Below are 15,909 nucleotides of genomic sequence, written 5' to 3'. Positions count from 1 at the left end.
CCTGTACTATCTATATAACTGGGTTAGTGCAATGCTCAAGTAAGATTATATTCATAAAGTGCTTTACAAACTTTAAATCCATGTAGAGGGTGTCCCAAAACTCATGGTGCAGTGACTGTTAAGCTTAAAACCGTATTCTGACTTTTGGACACCTTGTATAAATGTTAGCTATTGTTATTATCAAGTACCTACTTTTAATAGGCTGGAGATACAAAAACAAAAATTTAAGTCTCTGCTCTCAAGGAGCCTACATTCTATTGTCAGAGGAGGATGAATGCAGCATATGCATAAATAAACATCATACATTAATATATATACAATAATCTTGAAGGATTGCCTGCTTGCTTATATCCATCATTCTTTTAGTCTGTTTCTCTGTTGCTTTACTGATACTTCTCTTTTCAAAGCAAAATGTGGTGCCTGGTCCCAAAGTTTTTTTGTGTATTTTACTCAGGCCTTTCCTTCCTAGACTTCTCCTACCCCCTCTCCTGAATGTCTCTGAGACCCCAGCTAAGTTGCTACTTTGTGAAGCTCTCCCTGACCATTAAATGCCTTGGTGATCTTTCTCCTCCTCTGAAATCCCAAAACAATTCCAGTCTCTACCACTCATTTGGCCCTTAGCAAAGACTACCTGGTCTTATTAATCAACTGCCCTTACCTCTGTGCCTGGCCTCTTTAAGTAGAATGTAGGCTTTCTGAGGCAGGTACCTTGTCTTGTATGTATCTAAAGCAATCCAAAGCATGGGAGGTTTGTTATTTGGCAAAATATGCACTTGGCAGGAATTTGGAACACAAAGCATTGAGGTGGCTTTTACCTACCTCCACCGGGCCTTTTTGGTTCCTTCCCTTCCCTCCTCCCTTTCTACGTGGGAGACCTGAAAGATCTTGGTGGGTTGAGAAAGATTTTAGGGCTTCAGATTTAGATAGTCTTTGACAATTTATTGAAAGGCATCCCCTAAATATGATTTTTGAAAGGGTGCTGACTGGCAGTGAAGAATGGACAGAAATAAGAGGGGACTTTTTTGTGCTATCAGATGCTTTACCCTGGCATAATGAGGGGGTGTGAGAGCCTGCCTCTCTCATAATTGAAGGGACTGAAGCTTAAGCCTCTGGGCTCTAAGCTACAAAGGGAGATGGCAGACAAAATGGGAAAAAGCTAGCATATTAGCTGAGTTGTCCAGCGGAAACCCAGAAGCTTCACAACCAAGTGCCCAGAGAAGTAATGTCTAGCAGAGACTACATGGGACACATTCAAGGGGAGCAAAGGGGTAGGCCCAGTGGGAGCAGTGTGGTGATGATGTCAGCAGTTCTTTAGTGACAGAAATGAACATCCATACGTATTCTCTACCTGAGAGCCCTTCTACACACGTGCCCTGGCAACATGTTCCCCTCCACAATGCTTCTTATGTGTGTTCCTTGGCCTCGGGTATTTCCCAAATGCATGATCATCCCTGTGTGTTCCCTAGAGGGATGCATTCTTCCGACTGACAGTGTATATATTTGTGGGAGAATGTGACTCAGGTTTATGTGGAGAAAAGTTCTATTACCATTTGATTAAATACCTTTTATTTGAACTGTGTGGTCTCTGGATGCCTAGTAAAAGTAAACATATCTATGGAAGCTCATGAGCTGTGGGTTTTTTTAAAAAATAGATTCAGACCCACATAGTACTAGGAAAAGCTTTTCTGAATCCCGTGGGAATGTGGGGTGCCTGGGTGCTATATGGTTGTTTGCATTCCCCTAAGTACCTTTCAAAGTGCTAGGCACACAATAGATATTTAATAAACACTTGATTGATTTATCTACTAAAGCTCTTGTCAGTGGAAGCTCCATAATTTAAGAAATTTTCCAGGTGTATGAATTATTTTTTTTTCTTGAGAAAGGAGGAAGAACCTTCCTGAAGACCTTCTGCCTCTTTGCTTCGCTAACCCTTCTGGAAGGCTCTGTAGTAAGATCATTTCCAGCTTAACCTTCCTACTTACCTTTACTTAAGATGAGCAGAGCAGATCACTAAGTAGAGTCAGCAAAATCAAGCAGAGACATCACATATAGCCCTGCTATTATCTGGTTATTTCTTGGTCTATCACAAATTTACTGCTTGAGATTTCTGGTACCAATGCTTACCTGCTAGTATCCTGTTTTATCTGATACAGTTCTTCCCTTTCTGCTTTCTGTGAAATTCCATTGTAGCCCCTTCTGCCTATGTAACTAAAATCTACATAAGGTAACTGAAACTGATGCTCAAGGCTCACTGAGTAATTTTTATATATAGCGAGTCTACGCTCTGAGTATGATAAACTGTTTTTTTTTTTTATCAAATCTCTGCATTGTTGATGGTTATGATGGGCAGGAGTACCTATCAATGGATTGCTGGACAATTTCTGTCACAGATTTTACTGAAGGACATCTGCAATTTTTTTAAGGAAACCGTTTTGCACAGATCAAAAGAAACATCTTCTCCCTGTACAATTATATTTGTCCCTTGCCTCTCTTATTCCTATTTGACAAATCACTTAGCATTTCAGTAAGTATCTTGTGCCAAGCAAGGAGGATGCAAAAACCAAAATGAAATAGTTCCTGAACTCAAGGAGCTTACATTCTAATGAGGGAGATAACATGTACATGCATAATTTTATACAAGTTTATTTTTCCCACATTAGTTCCTAACCTTAGGCTCTAGACCCCAAATTCCTTACAATACAATCACTATCCAAGGTAGAATGTAAGCTCCTAGAAGCCAAGACAGGTAGTTTTTAGTTTGTTGTTTTGTTTGTTGTTTTGTCTTTGTATTTCTAGCACTTAGCCCAGTAGATTGTAGCTGGCCCTTCAATAAATTCTAGTTAAATTGAATTGAAGGTGTTAGGTGTGTCCCAGTGTTCAAAAGGATCTTACTAAGGAGTTACAGTAGCCAAGAGAAGCCTCATAGTCACATGCCCAGGAAAGCTCTTTGTGTAGAAGTATTAACAGCAATGGAGGCTCAGCCCAGGAATGAATGGAAATTTCCGTTTCTCTGAAGTGCCTGAGAGATTCTCCCTGTCCCTTCCTCTTCCTCTCCCCTTTGCTCCCTTCCCACCTTCCTTCCCCTGACCCTTCCCCTTCCCTGTCTCCTTCTCTTCTTTCTCTCTTCCCTCTCTTTCTCCTCTTCCTCTCTTCTCCTACCTGTAAATCATACCTCAGACAGGGGCAATTAGCACAGAGGTTTTTATTACAGCTCAGTGAGCTCTGAAATTGTAGCATATGGAAGACATTCTGTGGAAAAGAAGGAATAGTTTTTATTCCTCCTATAAAATGCTTTGGTTTGGGGACAGTCTGTGATGAATGGTTTTGAGTATATCATGATGGTGTTTTGTCTAAAGCTCAGTAGTTTTCCTTTATGGAAAGAGTATGACCTGTCACGGTCCCAAGGGCCAACAATAGAGGATAGGTAAGGTATGTAATTGACTAGGGCTCAACACAAGGTCTGTGTCCAATGAGGGACATTTTTATAAAAGCACATTCCTAATGCCAGAAAATTCTATACTTCACGGTGCATAGGTATTTATTTTGTGCTTAATCAAGTTCTATGTGTTAGAGTCAAATCTGAAAATCCCCAGGGAACAGTAAAACACAGTGGGAACAAATTTTAAAGCATGATGGAGAAATTGTGGGGGGAGAATAGTAGTGTTATTTTCCAATCTTGTCTAGAGCACACAAAAGACTTTCCCCAGCTCTGATATCCTGATCCAGATATGAGCCTTCCCAAAGGAATGGTTCTGGGTGAGTGAGACACTCAGATTCCTATTTCCGGTTCATTCTGGTCACAATAACCCTGGATGACTGTCTCCTTATGTTTTAATCACAGAGGAAACACTTTCCAAGTATCCCTTATAGCAGTAGTGTCAAACTGAAATGGAAATGCCGGCCACTAAATGGCAAGCCATTCTAGTATCTCTTTCACAAAAACCCCTAATGGGGTCGCGAAGAGTAGGACGCAACTGAAATGATTCCTCAAGAACAGCAACAACAAATCCCTGCATAAGGATCCCTATGAGCTACGTATTCACAGTTTTAAAATGTATTATTAACTTTTACTTTGTTTTCATTTATTTTGTTAAGTATTTCCCAATTACATTTTAATCTCATTTGGGCCCCACTCCAGAAAGAGCCAGAGATGGAAACTTTCTGCTTTTCCCTTTCCCAGTGTGCTGTGTTAGGCAAAGGACTATAAAAGGCTACGTGGGGGTGGGGAGGGAAATGACCTTGTGTAACATTTAGTCCAGCGTTTAAAAGAAGCCTTACCTTAACTGATCATTCACATCCTGGAAATTCTGTCGAGCAAAGATCACAGCTGGACTGGAGTTGACTGGAAGAGCCAAACGGTTGTTAAGATACATGTCATCCAGCCAGTACTCAAAGACCTACAGGAAAAAATGGGGGCACACACTGTAACACAGGCAGGTGAAGAAGCACTGGTATGAACTGAGACACTATTCTTGGCTTTGATGAACACAGATGGATTATCTTTGTCTGGGCTCAGGTCCTCAATCATTCTGCCGGTGATAAATCGGGCAATAGTCCTTGGTGTTTGTCAGCCCACAGTCTTGACACATCTCCCAAATCCACTTAATTTTTGAGTACCAGACAAAGACTCAGGAAACTTGTGTCCTCATCCTGCCCCTGCCATGAGCTATCTGACCTAGGATGAATCATGGAAACTCTCGGAGTCTGTTTCTTCATTTTTAAATTGATGAGAATCATACTTGTCCTGATTATCTCACGGGGTAGTTATGAAGGTTGAATGAAATGATATTTGGGAAGGTTGTTTGAAAAAATATAAAAGTGTGATACAAAAGTGTTGTATCTTCAGCACCGCCTCATCATCATCACGAGAGGAGTTTTTGCTACTGTGCCCAAGGCCTACTGAAGCCAACGTTCAATTAAACAAGTATTTATTAAGTGCTTACAATGTGCCAGTTGCTGGGAACGACAAAAACAAACATTGCCTGCACTCAAGGAGCTTAACGTTCTTTTTTTAAAAAAAATTTTGTAATAATATTTTTCCCCAATTACATGTCAGGACAATTTTTAGCATTCGCTTTTACAAGATTTTGAGTTCCAAGTTTTTCTCCCTCCCTTCTCTCCCCTCTTTATAAAATGGTAGGCAATTTTATATAGGTTATGTATGTGCTATCATGTAAAACATATTTCACATTAGTCCCAACTGTGAAAGAAGAAACAGATCAAAAGAAAAAAAGCCATGGAAAAGAATAAAGTAAGTGAAAAAAAAAGTGTGCTTCAATCTGCATTCAGAGCCCATCAATTCTTTATCTGGATATGGATAGCATTTTCCTTCATAAGTCCTTTGTACTTGTCTCGGATCATCCTATTGCCAAGAAGAGCCAAGTCATTCATAGTTGATCATTGCACAATGTTGCTGATACAGTGTACAATGTTTTCCTGGTCCTGCTCATTTCACTTTACATCAGTTCTTTCTAGATTTTTCTGAAATCTGCCTGCCCATCATTTCTTATTGCACAATAGTATTCTGTTACATTCATATACCACAGCTTGTTCAGCCATTCCCTAGTTGATGGGCATCCTCTCAATTTCCAATATTTTGCCACTGCAAAAAAGGGTGCTATTAATATTTTTGCATATGTAAGTCATTTCCCCCTTTTCTTCTTGCTTAGGCAATCGGGGTTAAGTGACTTGCCCTGGGTCACACAGCTAGTAAGTGTCAAGTGGCTGAGGCTGAACTCAAGTCCTCCTGACTCCAAGGTCAGAGCTCTATCCACTGTGCCACCTCGCTGCCACCATTTTCCCTTTTTTATGATCTTTTTGGAGTATAGACCTAGTAGAAGTATTGCTGGATCAAAGGGCAGGCGTAGTTCGGTTGCCCTTTGGGCATGGTTCCAAATTGCTCTCCAGAATGGTTCGATTGATTTCACTAGGTAGGTGATTCTTGATTGCAGTACTAGCTCCTTCGCCTTCCAGAATATCGTGTTCCATGATGTCCAATCCTTTAATGTTGCAGCTGCTAAGTCTTGTATATTCCTGATTGTGGCTCCATGATATTTGAATTGTTTCTTTCTGGCCACTTGTAGTATTTTTTTCCTTGACCTATTACTTCTATAATTTGGCTATAATGTTCCTTGGGGTTTTTATTTTGGGGTCTCTTTCTTGAGGTGATTGGTGGATTCTTTCAGTGCCTCTTTTGCCCTATGGTTCCAGGATATCAAGGCAATAGTCTTTGGTAATTTCTTGAAAGATGATGTCTAGATCCTCTTTTTGATTATGGTTTTCAGGCAGTCCAGTGACTCTGAAACTGTCTCTCCTGGAGCTATTTCCCAGCTCAGTTGTTTTTCTCATGAGATATTTTCCATTTTATTCCATTTTTTCATTTTTAAAAAATTTGTTTGATCCTTGATGTCTTACAGTGTCATTAGCTTCTACTTGCCCAATTCTGACTTTTAAGGAGTTGTTTTCTTCAGTTAGCTTTTGTACTTCCTTTTCCATTTGGCCAATTCTACTTTTTAAGTAGTTGTTTTCTTTTTCTAAGTTGTTGACTCCTTTTTCATAATTCTCTTGCATCACTCTCATTTCTTTTCCCAAATTTTCTTCTACCTCTCTTATATGATTTTTAAGCTCCTTTTTAAAGCTCTTTCATGCGTTCTTTCTGGGCTTGAGACCACTCCCCATTTTTCTTTGGGGTTTTTCCCAAAAGTGTTTTGACACTGTTGTCATCTTCAGAGTTTGTGTCAGTTGTCCCTGTCACCACAATAACTTTCTATAGTCAGATTCTATTTTTGCTGTTGTTTTGCTCATCTTTTTTGGCCTTTTTTTCTTTCTTTTAAAATTGAACTCTGGGGGCAGCTAGGTGAATTAAAGCACTGGCCCTGGAGTCAGAAGGACCTTAGTTCAAATCTGGTTCTCAGACCAGACACTTGACACTTACTAGCTGTGTGACCCTGGGCAAGTCACTTAACCCCAATTGCCTTGCAAAAACAAAAACAAACAAACAAACAAGCAAAAAAGTGTAAAATTGAACTCTACTCCCAGAATGGAAGGAGCGCTGTCTCAGGCTTCTTGTGCCAGGAGCTGCAGGCTCTGATTGTTTACCTGGTGCTGCACTGATGTTATCCAGTGGACCTTGTGTCCAGTGCTGTGCTGAGGGGATTGGGATGGGGGATGGCTGGTGCTGCTGGAGGCCATAGGGATCTGGCAGCTTACCTGGTGCTGAGCAGGGGTCCTAGTGCTGGTATCTGGTATGTGTTGAGGTTGGTGAGGTATTTCTGTGTTTCCCTGGGGGCTACACTGAAGCACATGGTGATTCTTGGAGCTGGAGTCTGCCAGTTCCGCTGGCTATGCTGAGACACATGTTGGGTACTGGTGTTGGTGTTTTGCCTGCTCCACCACATTGGGGCTCAGGATCTCTTGCTGGTTTGCTGAGGTGGGGCTTGCTGCTAGCTTGCTCGGATACTTCCTGTTCTTGACTGTGCTTCTCTTTTACCCAAGTGAGACAGACCTTTCTTGCTGATCTTCCAGGTTTCTTGGGCTAAAAGATTGTTTCACCCAGTCTTTTTGTTGATTCTGCTATTCCAGTATTTGTTTTGGGGTGCTATTTTATGGTTTGTTTTGGAGGTGAATATGGGAGAGTTACAGTCCTTTACTGCTTACTCCGACACCTTTGGAGATTAATATTCTAATGGATGTTCTTATATGAATGGCACCCTCAAAGGTATCCACCCAGCAGAGGCAAAGAAGAAAAAGAGCAGTCTTTGATCTCCTATTTTAAAGAGATTCCTCCTCCCTACAACACATATATCCAAAGCTGAAGGGAATTAGGCAGTATCCTTACTATAACATTGACCCGTTTGATTATTATCCCAGGGAAGGAAAAACCCATGGAGCTGGTAACGTCTGAATGGTAAAAACTTGATATAGTGGGATAAGCCTCTGTAAGCTGGACATGACTCAAGCAATCTATCTTTTCTGTGGAAGCAGTTGTTCAAACTTGACCCCTGCAGCATACAAGGTTCTCTTCCAAAGCTCCAGAGAGCCAAGATGAGACATTCCATTTATACGGGTGGATTTTATGGTTCATGAATTCTGGTTGCATTTTTTTTGAAAGAAAAAACCTTCAATAGTGCCTGGCACAAAATAAGTATTTAATAAATGTTTATTGACTGACCTGGTGGACTAAGCCAAATTTAAGCATAGCCCACAATAAGTATAAAGGTCAAACTTCTTGACATTGCATTCAAAGTCCTTCAAAATCTGGTACCCCTCCAGGTACTCTAAGTTTTAGTTGAATTGTGCTGCTTGCTGTCCCCTCATTATGATCCATGATGTGCAAAATAGAATTTGGAGTAAAAAGGATCCTTTACAGCCACCTACCCATATCTGAGTGGAATCCATTCCCATCCCCCCATAACAAAAGATCATGAAATTATAGTTTTAGAACTAGAAGACATCTTAGAGACCAGCAAGCCCAACTCCCTCTTTTGACAGATAAGAAAACTGAGGCTGAGACAGGTTGAATAGTTTGCCCAGTAGGCTTCTCACCTCTGCTTGAAGAATTCCAATGATGGGGACCCCTGCTCCAGGCAACCCCTTCAACTTTTGAATAGGTTCTAATTATTAGGACATTTTTCCTGACATCAAGCTTAAATTTATTTCTTTGCAACTTCTAACCCTTGTTTATCCTTCTGTTTTCCTGCTACCATGCCTTTGTTTGTACTGTTCTTGTGCCAATTCCCTTCCATCTACCTACTCATCTTTTAATTCTCAACCAACCCAACTGAGTTGGGATTTAAAGGATGGGCAGGTAGAAGGAAGGGCATTTCCATCAAGATCCATAAAGCCTTCCTTGATCTCCTTACCCTCAATGACCTTTACCACTCTGACCTCACACAGAATTTTGGGGTTTTTTTTCTCTTCTATAATGCATTTATCAGATATTATTTTGTATTACATCTCTGTGTGTATTTATCTCCTACTAGGTTGTAAGTCCCATAAGGACAGGCTAAATTTAGTAGCTTTCCCAGAATTTAGCAAAATGCTGTGAAACAGTAGGACCTGAAAAAATGTTGGTTGAATTGTTGAGTATTCCTTCAGATGACTGAATATGGGTCTAGATCCAACTATTCTATTAACTCATTGAGTAAGCAAGTAACTAAACCTCTCTGTCCTTCATTTTTCACATTGTGAAGTTCGCTTTCATGGAAAAATAATATCTCTGCCTATCTTACTGTGGCAAGCTCCTTAAGTGTTTTCAGTTCTCATTTCTCCTCAGAACCTGGCATAGCAGTTCCCTTGCATGAGACTCCCACTACCATAAGAATAGCAGGTCTGTCATTTATACTCAGAGAGTTGCCTGGAGCACTGAGGGTTTAAGTGACTTGCCCAGGGTCACACAGTCAGTCTGTGTAAGAGACAGGACTTGGACCCGGGTTTTCCTGACTCCAGGGCCAGTTTTTTAGCCAGCTCTCTACACTTATCTACAGTCATCAACACTGGTCTTTCCCCAGTATTAAACTTGTGTTTATTAACATTTGTTGTTAAGAAGCAAATGAAAGAATAGGTATGGGGAAACGTTGAGCAAGAGTATATGAAGTCCCCACATGTGCAAGGAAGCTACATTATTACATTCCTTTGGATGGGTAAAGTCCAGTGCCACCAAGAACTATGGGTGAAAGGTGGCTTTGAGGGGGATACAGACTTTTATGAAAATAAGCCAAATTATGGGGCCAGTGGTGTTAGAAATAATGAACTTCTCATGCTTTCTTTCTACCATTCTCTCCCCTTGCCAGCTGGGCCTTATGTTGTGGTTTGACTTCTTACCCAGTTTGTTGTCTTCTCCCTTCTCTCCATGAGTTTCTGCTGTAAGACTTCCCCTAGGCCTCCTGGGGCACCGAACTGTTCCACAATCACCTTGGTCTTTCTGTACTGCTCCTCGGGCACGAGGTGTTTCATACACCGGAGGTATGTGGCCAGGGTCTTCTGGAGTGGTGGCACAGGGAGTTTGGATAGCACCTGATCATGGGCAGAGAGCAAGGTGATCAATGGTACAGGCCAAGAAAGTTTGTGCTAGGAGCCCAGCCTTTGAGTCCTGGGTTGGGTGAACATGGGACTTCATCTTTTGAGGATGAGAGCCTACCTTCTCTCTCTACTTGTACCTTGCTTCCTCTGCTGCCTCTCATTCCTACTCCCACCGAGGAGAATACAGCTCTCTGTGAAACTGTGGCATCTGCAAAGTTTGGCTTTAGCATTCCTCCATGCTCCTCTTCAGGTCTCATTTTTGCTCTCCTCCATGCGTGTATCACCTTACCACCCATAGCTACCAGGGACTTGCTCCCTTATTCTTACAGAGCCTGTTATTCACCTTCATTGGGATCCCCAGTAGTTCCACCACTCCCTGTTCTCAGTCTATAATTCCTGTTCTGGCCTCAGCTCCCTTCACAATCTTGACACAATGATTAGCTATTTCAAAACTGTACTTTCTGCCACTCTTGAATGTCCTCCAAAGCTACCCTTTCTACTCTTCCTGCGTCGTTAGTCCCCACTTTGATTAACTCTCACCATCCCAAGATTACTTTGCATTTCTTTTGTGTATACTTATTTTGTATATATTCATTTGCATACATATTTTCTCTCCTCTGATCAGAGAACATAAGCTCCTTGAGAGCAGGGACTATTTCATATATCTATTCCCAGCACCTAGCATAACTCCTGGCACATATTAGGTACTTGATAAATATTTGTTGATTGATTGATCCACCATATCCACTTTGACCCCTGATGTGGAGAGCACTGCCCACCCAAGCCACAAAGCTGTGCTGACTTAGTCTGCCATAAAAATATTCTCATCAACTCCAATTGGGCTTTCACCAATACATGACAACCTTTATTATCTACCATTGACTCTATAATATTCCCCATGGTAACAACTGCCAAAACTCCACACCGTCCTCAATTCTCCAACTCCATCCTTCTCCTTCTCTAGATGACATCAAGAGAAGTGAAAATTAGAAAACTGAACTGATCTGGTCTGACATGAACTATCTTGGTCTTCTCCCTAACTCAAAACCTGTGTGTTCTCAAATCCTCTCTTCCCTGCCAGTCTCAGGCAATGAAATGGTCCTCCTTCTCGGCAAAACTAGCCTTTCTACCCACCACTTTGATCCTATTCTGTCTCTTCTAATACTTCAATCCATACACCATCTCCTTTGCCCCTCACCTTACACATATTTTATTTTCTTCTTCCCCTCTGACCACAAACATACTCAAGTGTCCCTCATCCTAAAAAAAAGAGCACTTTCTCTTCACTCTGCTACTACATTAAGCAATCTACCTGTCTCTCTCTCTCTGCAGTCTTCATGACTACATTTCTTACTTGCTTTTTAATTCCCTGAAAACTGGCTTCTGCCCTCACTAAATATGTTTTCTCCAAGATCACTCATGACCTCCTAGTTGCCACATCTAATGATTCTTTCTTAGTCCCCATTTTCCATCACCTTTCTGCAGAAGTTGAGGTTGTTGACCACAGACTTTTCAGAAAGCTCTTCCCTCTTGGCTTTCTCAACATATTCTGATTCTTCTCCAACCTCACTGACTGCTCCTTATTGGACTTTGGTTAGTTCTCTTTCCTTCTCCAATCCATTTAGTATGAGCAACCCTAAAGGCTAAATATTCTTGACTCCTTCTTTACTTCCTCTGTACTCTTTCTTTGGCAATTTTGTCTACTAGTATAACTTCATTTATCTCCAGTATGTGAAGGATTTCCTGACTGACTATATCTGTGACTGATTATATCTATAGTCCTGACCTCTTCTGAACTTCAGTCCCATGTTTCTAATTAAATGCTAGACATCTCCACTTATATATTTTATTAATACCTCAAGTTCCATGTGTCTAAAACAAAGCTCATCATCTTTCCTTCAAATTTTATCCCTTATCCTAACTTCCCTATTTCTGTTCCTGGCTACACTATTCTTCTATGCATCCAGGCTTGAAGGAGTCATCAGTACATCTTGCCTTTCTTTCATCTCCTACATCCTTTTGGTTGTGAAGTCCTTTTTTTTTGTTTCTACCTGAGAAATATTTCTCAAATCTGTCCCCTCCTTTCTGCTTCCGCTCTATCAGTTTATTTAAAGCCCTCATTACTTCCTGCCTGGACTATTGTAATAGCCTCATAACTAGTCTTCCTGCCTTTAAATCCTCCTTCCAATCTAGTCTTCATAGGGTGATGTCAAAATGATCTTCCTAGTGCACAAATCTAATCATGTCATTTTCCTACTCAAAAACCTCCAAAGGTACACCATTGCCTCACATGTAAAATACAGCCTTAGGTGAGCACTCAAGACCCTTCACAATTTAGCTCTCACCAAATATTGTTTTCATTTTGCTCTCTCTTTCTGCCCTACCCATTCTAGATTCATTGGACTATTCATTGCTCCTTGATGTGTCTTATCTCACTCTGAGTACTTTCAAATATTCTATCTCATGCCTTGAAGGGACTCTTCCCTCTGTATCCCATGGAAATCCTTCTCCTCTTTCAAAGCCTTGGCCACCAAGGCTACCTTTTCCATGATCCTCCCAGCAAGAGGTGATTAGGTGATTAGTTATAACCCCCTTGGATCTCAGGTTCTTCATCAATCAATAAACACACATTTTTAAGTGCTTATTATATACCAGAAACTGTGCTAAGTGCTGGAGATACAAAGACAAAAAGTAAAACAGTCTCTGACCTCAAGAAGCTTATAGTCCAATGAGGAGATCCATACAGAGCAGATACATAGTAATGTTGTTGGGGATGGCACAGTCTGGGGATTAGAAGGTGATGGGATCTGAATGCAAATTGAGACATATTATTTTTCACTTTATTTTTTTGTAGTTTTTTTTCTTTTGGTCTCTGTCTTCTTTCACAACATGACTAATATGGAAGTATGTTTTACATGATTGCAAATATATAACCTATATAACATTGCTTACTGTTTTAGGGAGAGTGGAGGTAAAGAAGGGAAGGAGAAAATTTGGAATTCAAAAATTTTTAAATGAATGTTAAAATTTGTTTTTATATGTAATTGGGAAAAATAAAATACTATAAAATGCAATTTTAAAAAAGAAAAAAAATTGAGGGGATGTCCATCAGTTGGGAAATGGTAACAAGTTGTGGTATATGATTGTAATGGAATTCTGTTGTGCCATAAGAAATAACAAGCAGACTGATTTCAGAAAAAACCTGGAAAGACTTATATAACCTGATGCAAAGTGAAGTGAGCAGAACCAGGAGAACATTGTACATAATAACAGCAATATCACATGATGATCAACTGTGAATGACTTATCTGTTCTCAGCAATACAATGATCCAAGAAAATTCCAGAGGACTTATGATGAAAAATGCTATCGACCTCCAGAGAAAGAACTGCTGGAGTCTGAATGCAGTTCAAAGTATACTGTTTTTTCATTTTATTTTTTCATTTTTTTCCCCTTTTGGTTTGTGTTTTCTTTCACAATGTGACTAACATGGAAATATGTTTTGCATGATTGCACATATATAACCTATATCAAATTGCTTATTGTGTTAGAGACGAGAGAGATGAGAAAGGGAGAGAATTTGGAACTCAGATTAAAAAAAAAGAGAATGTTAAAATTGTTTTTACGTGTAGTGGGGAAAAGAAAATATTATTTATAAAAAGATATGCTAAGATTTGGCAACTGATAGGATCTATGGGTTGAGGGAGAGTTATAAGTTTAGGATGATATTGAGGTTGTGAGCCTAGATGACTGTCAGAATGCTTATGACCTTGACAGCAATAGGAGAGCTCAAAAGAGAGTGGGTTTGGGGAGGGGAAAAGATAATGAATTCTGTTTTGAGCATATTGAGTTTGAGAAAGACATTCAATTTGAATGTCCAATGGGTAGTTGATTTGAGGCTGGAGCTCAGGAAAGACTAGGGCTGGATAGATAGAGATACAGATATATGGATATGGATATAAATATAGATACAGATCTCTGGGAGTCATCTGCCTAGATTCAATAGTTAAATTCATAGGATAAGGAAATTAAGTATAGAGACAGGACAGAAGAGAACCCAAGACAGAGCTGGGAGTTACACCCGTAGTTAGAGAACATGACAGAGAAGATGATACTAGTAAAGTTAACTGAAAACAACATTCACACATGTAGGAACAGAACCAAGGAATAGAAGAATAACAACAACTCAGAGAAAGAGGGAATGTCTAGGATGGAGGGGAGGTCAACAGTGCCAAATCTTGCAGAAATGTCAAGAAGTTTTGAGTAAATGAGTTGGTTGGCCGAGTTGGCCAGCAGGCAGTAAGAGTCACAGCTGGAATATGGACTCAAGTCCTTTGACTCCAGAGTGAGTGTCTATCCCTCTATTACTTTGCCTCCCATTCAGAAACTACTGAGCCTCTTTCCTAACTTTTTTCTTTTTTTTTTCTTGCTCTGCATATGTCTTAATTGCTTTCTCTTTTTCCTCCTCTCCTTTAGTCTTTCTTCTTCCAACTTCTGTCTCCCTTTCTCTCTCCCTTCCTCCTCTTCCTCCAAATTCTTTTTCTTTTCTTTCCTCTCCTTCTGCTCCCTTCTTCCTTGTCCATCCCTTAACTAGATATAACATGAAATTGAAAATTTAAAAAAATCCTTAAATATAATTTTATTTTGTTAAAAATTTTAAAGTATGTGAATTGAAGGTTGCATATATCACTCAAAAACACCCCTCACTGAATTAAGCTACTTTTTAATTTGTATGTATCCCTCAATGGATCCTCCCCCTCCTTTAGGATTATTGGCTCTTAAAATAAACAAAGGTTCCTCACCATTGCTATGGAGCCCAATGAGTTGTTTTACAAAAAACATATTGTGCTGTGCAGCAAAAGGAAGTTGTGATCTCACTGGTATGGGGGAGTTGGATTTCCAGGTGGTGACTGAGTATTTACCCTCATTATATGTCCTTCTGTCCTTCAGTGGAAGAACTAACTGAAATCACATCTTTGATCTACTTTTGAAAACTGGAAACTGGAGACAAAAATCTCCAGTTATGCTCCAGCGTAATGTAGCAGAAGTTGCAATCTTTGGTCTTGTATCAACAAGATACCACCGTATCCCCATTTATATGTCAGCCCCACTTGCCTGATCCTGTTTCTACCATCTAATACCAAGCCAACCTTAATTCCATTCACCTATTGCCCAGCTAAAGGACAATAAATAACCTTAAGAGCAAAGGAGAGGAAGCAAGGAATTCTTGGGGGATAATGACTTAGGGACAGGGAAGGTAACTTTGGATGACATCCTACCAAATGGACTCTAACCCTGAATTTGCACTGAACCTTTCTACCCAATGGGAAACTCAAATGAGACCTGTAAGTGAAGCAGGAACAAAGAAACAAAGGTCAGGTTTATCTCCCTGGCCTGCTTATTCTCCTGGGTGCCAGAAGAGGAATATTGTGATGCTGTATAGATCAGAAGCATGGTATAGTGAAAAGAGCACCAAATTTAGAGTCAGAGGACCTAGGCTTCAATCCCAGCTTTGCCACTTACTATGTGATTTGGGGCCTTAGTTTCTTCACCTGTAAAATGGTGTGTTGGTGATCTCCAAGGTCCCTTCCAGCTGTAAATGCTCAGATCCTAGAGGTATATGTTATCAGTGGGTATATGTTAGCCTGAAGCATAAAAAAGCCTCTCCTCCCTACTCCAGGGTAGCAGAGTCAGCCTGCCTGGTGAAGGTGGGGAAAATGGGGAACCTAGAGATGTGTATTTCCTCTGGCCTGGGAGCAGAGGCCCCTTCACTTAGGAAGAAAGAGATGTGAACTGCAAACGGCCTTTGTGTGAGCAAACAAATTTGGGCAGGTCCAAGGTTCATTAGCCCCAAATAAATTGATAATTGGACATAGAATCATAGAATTTG

The 15,909-nt window shown here is 40.4% G+C and overlaps 1 protein-coding gene across 1 annotated transcript in view; it reads right to left on the bottom strand.

The window, feature by feature from the left end:
- CHAT (choline O-acetyltransferase) overlaps positions 1-15,909 on the bottom strand; it is a 101,021-nt gene that overhangs the window by 75,790 nt on the left and 9,322 nt on the right. The window contains exons 3-4 of the mRNA XM_020996744.1: positions 9,823-10,014; positions 4,279-4,397 (exon numbers count right to left, since the gene is read on the bottom strand). Of these exons, the coding sequence (XP_020852403.1) occupies positions 4,279-4,397; positions 9,823-10,014 (311 nt within the window). The remainder of the gene's footprint in view (positions 1-4,278; positions 4,398-9,822; positions 10,015-15,909) is intronic.

This window comes from Phascolarctos cinereus, unplaced genomic scaffold (genome assembly GCF_003287225.1).
Source record: "Phascolarctos cinereus isolate Bilbo 61053 unplaced genomic scaffold, phaCin_HiC Scaffold_3;HRSCAF=262, whole genome shotgun sequence".
NCBI classification, from domain to species: Eukaryota; Metazoa; Chordata; class Mammalia; order Diprotodontia; family Phascolarctidae; genus Phascolarctos; species Phascolarctos cinereus.
This window is presented reverse-complemented; position numbering and strand designations above follow the sequence as displayed.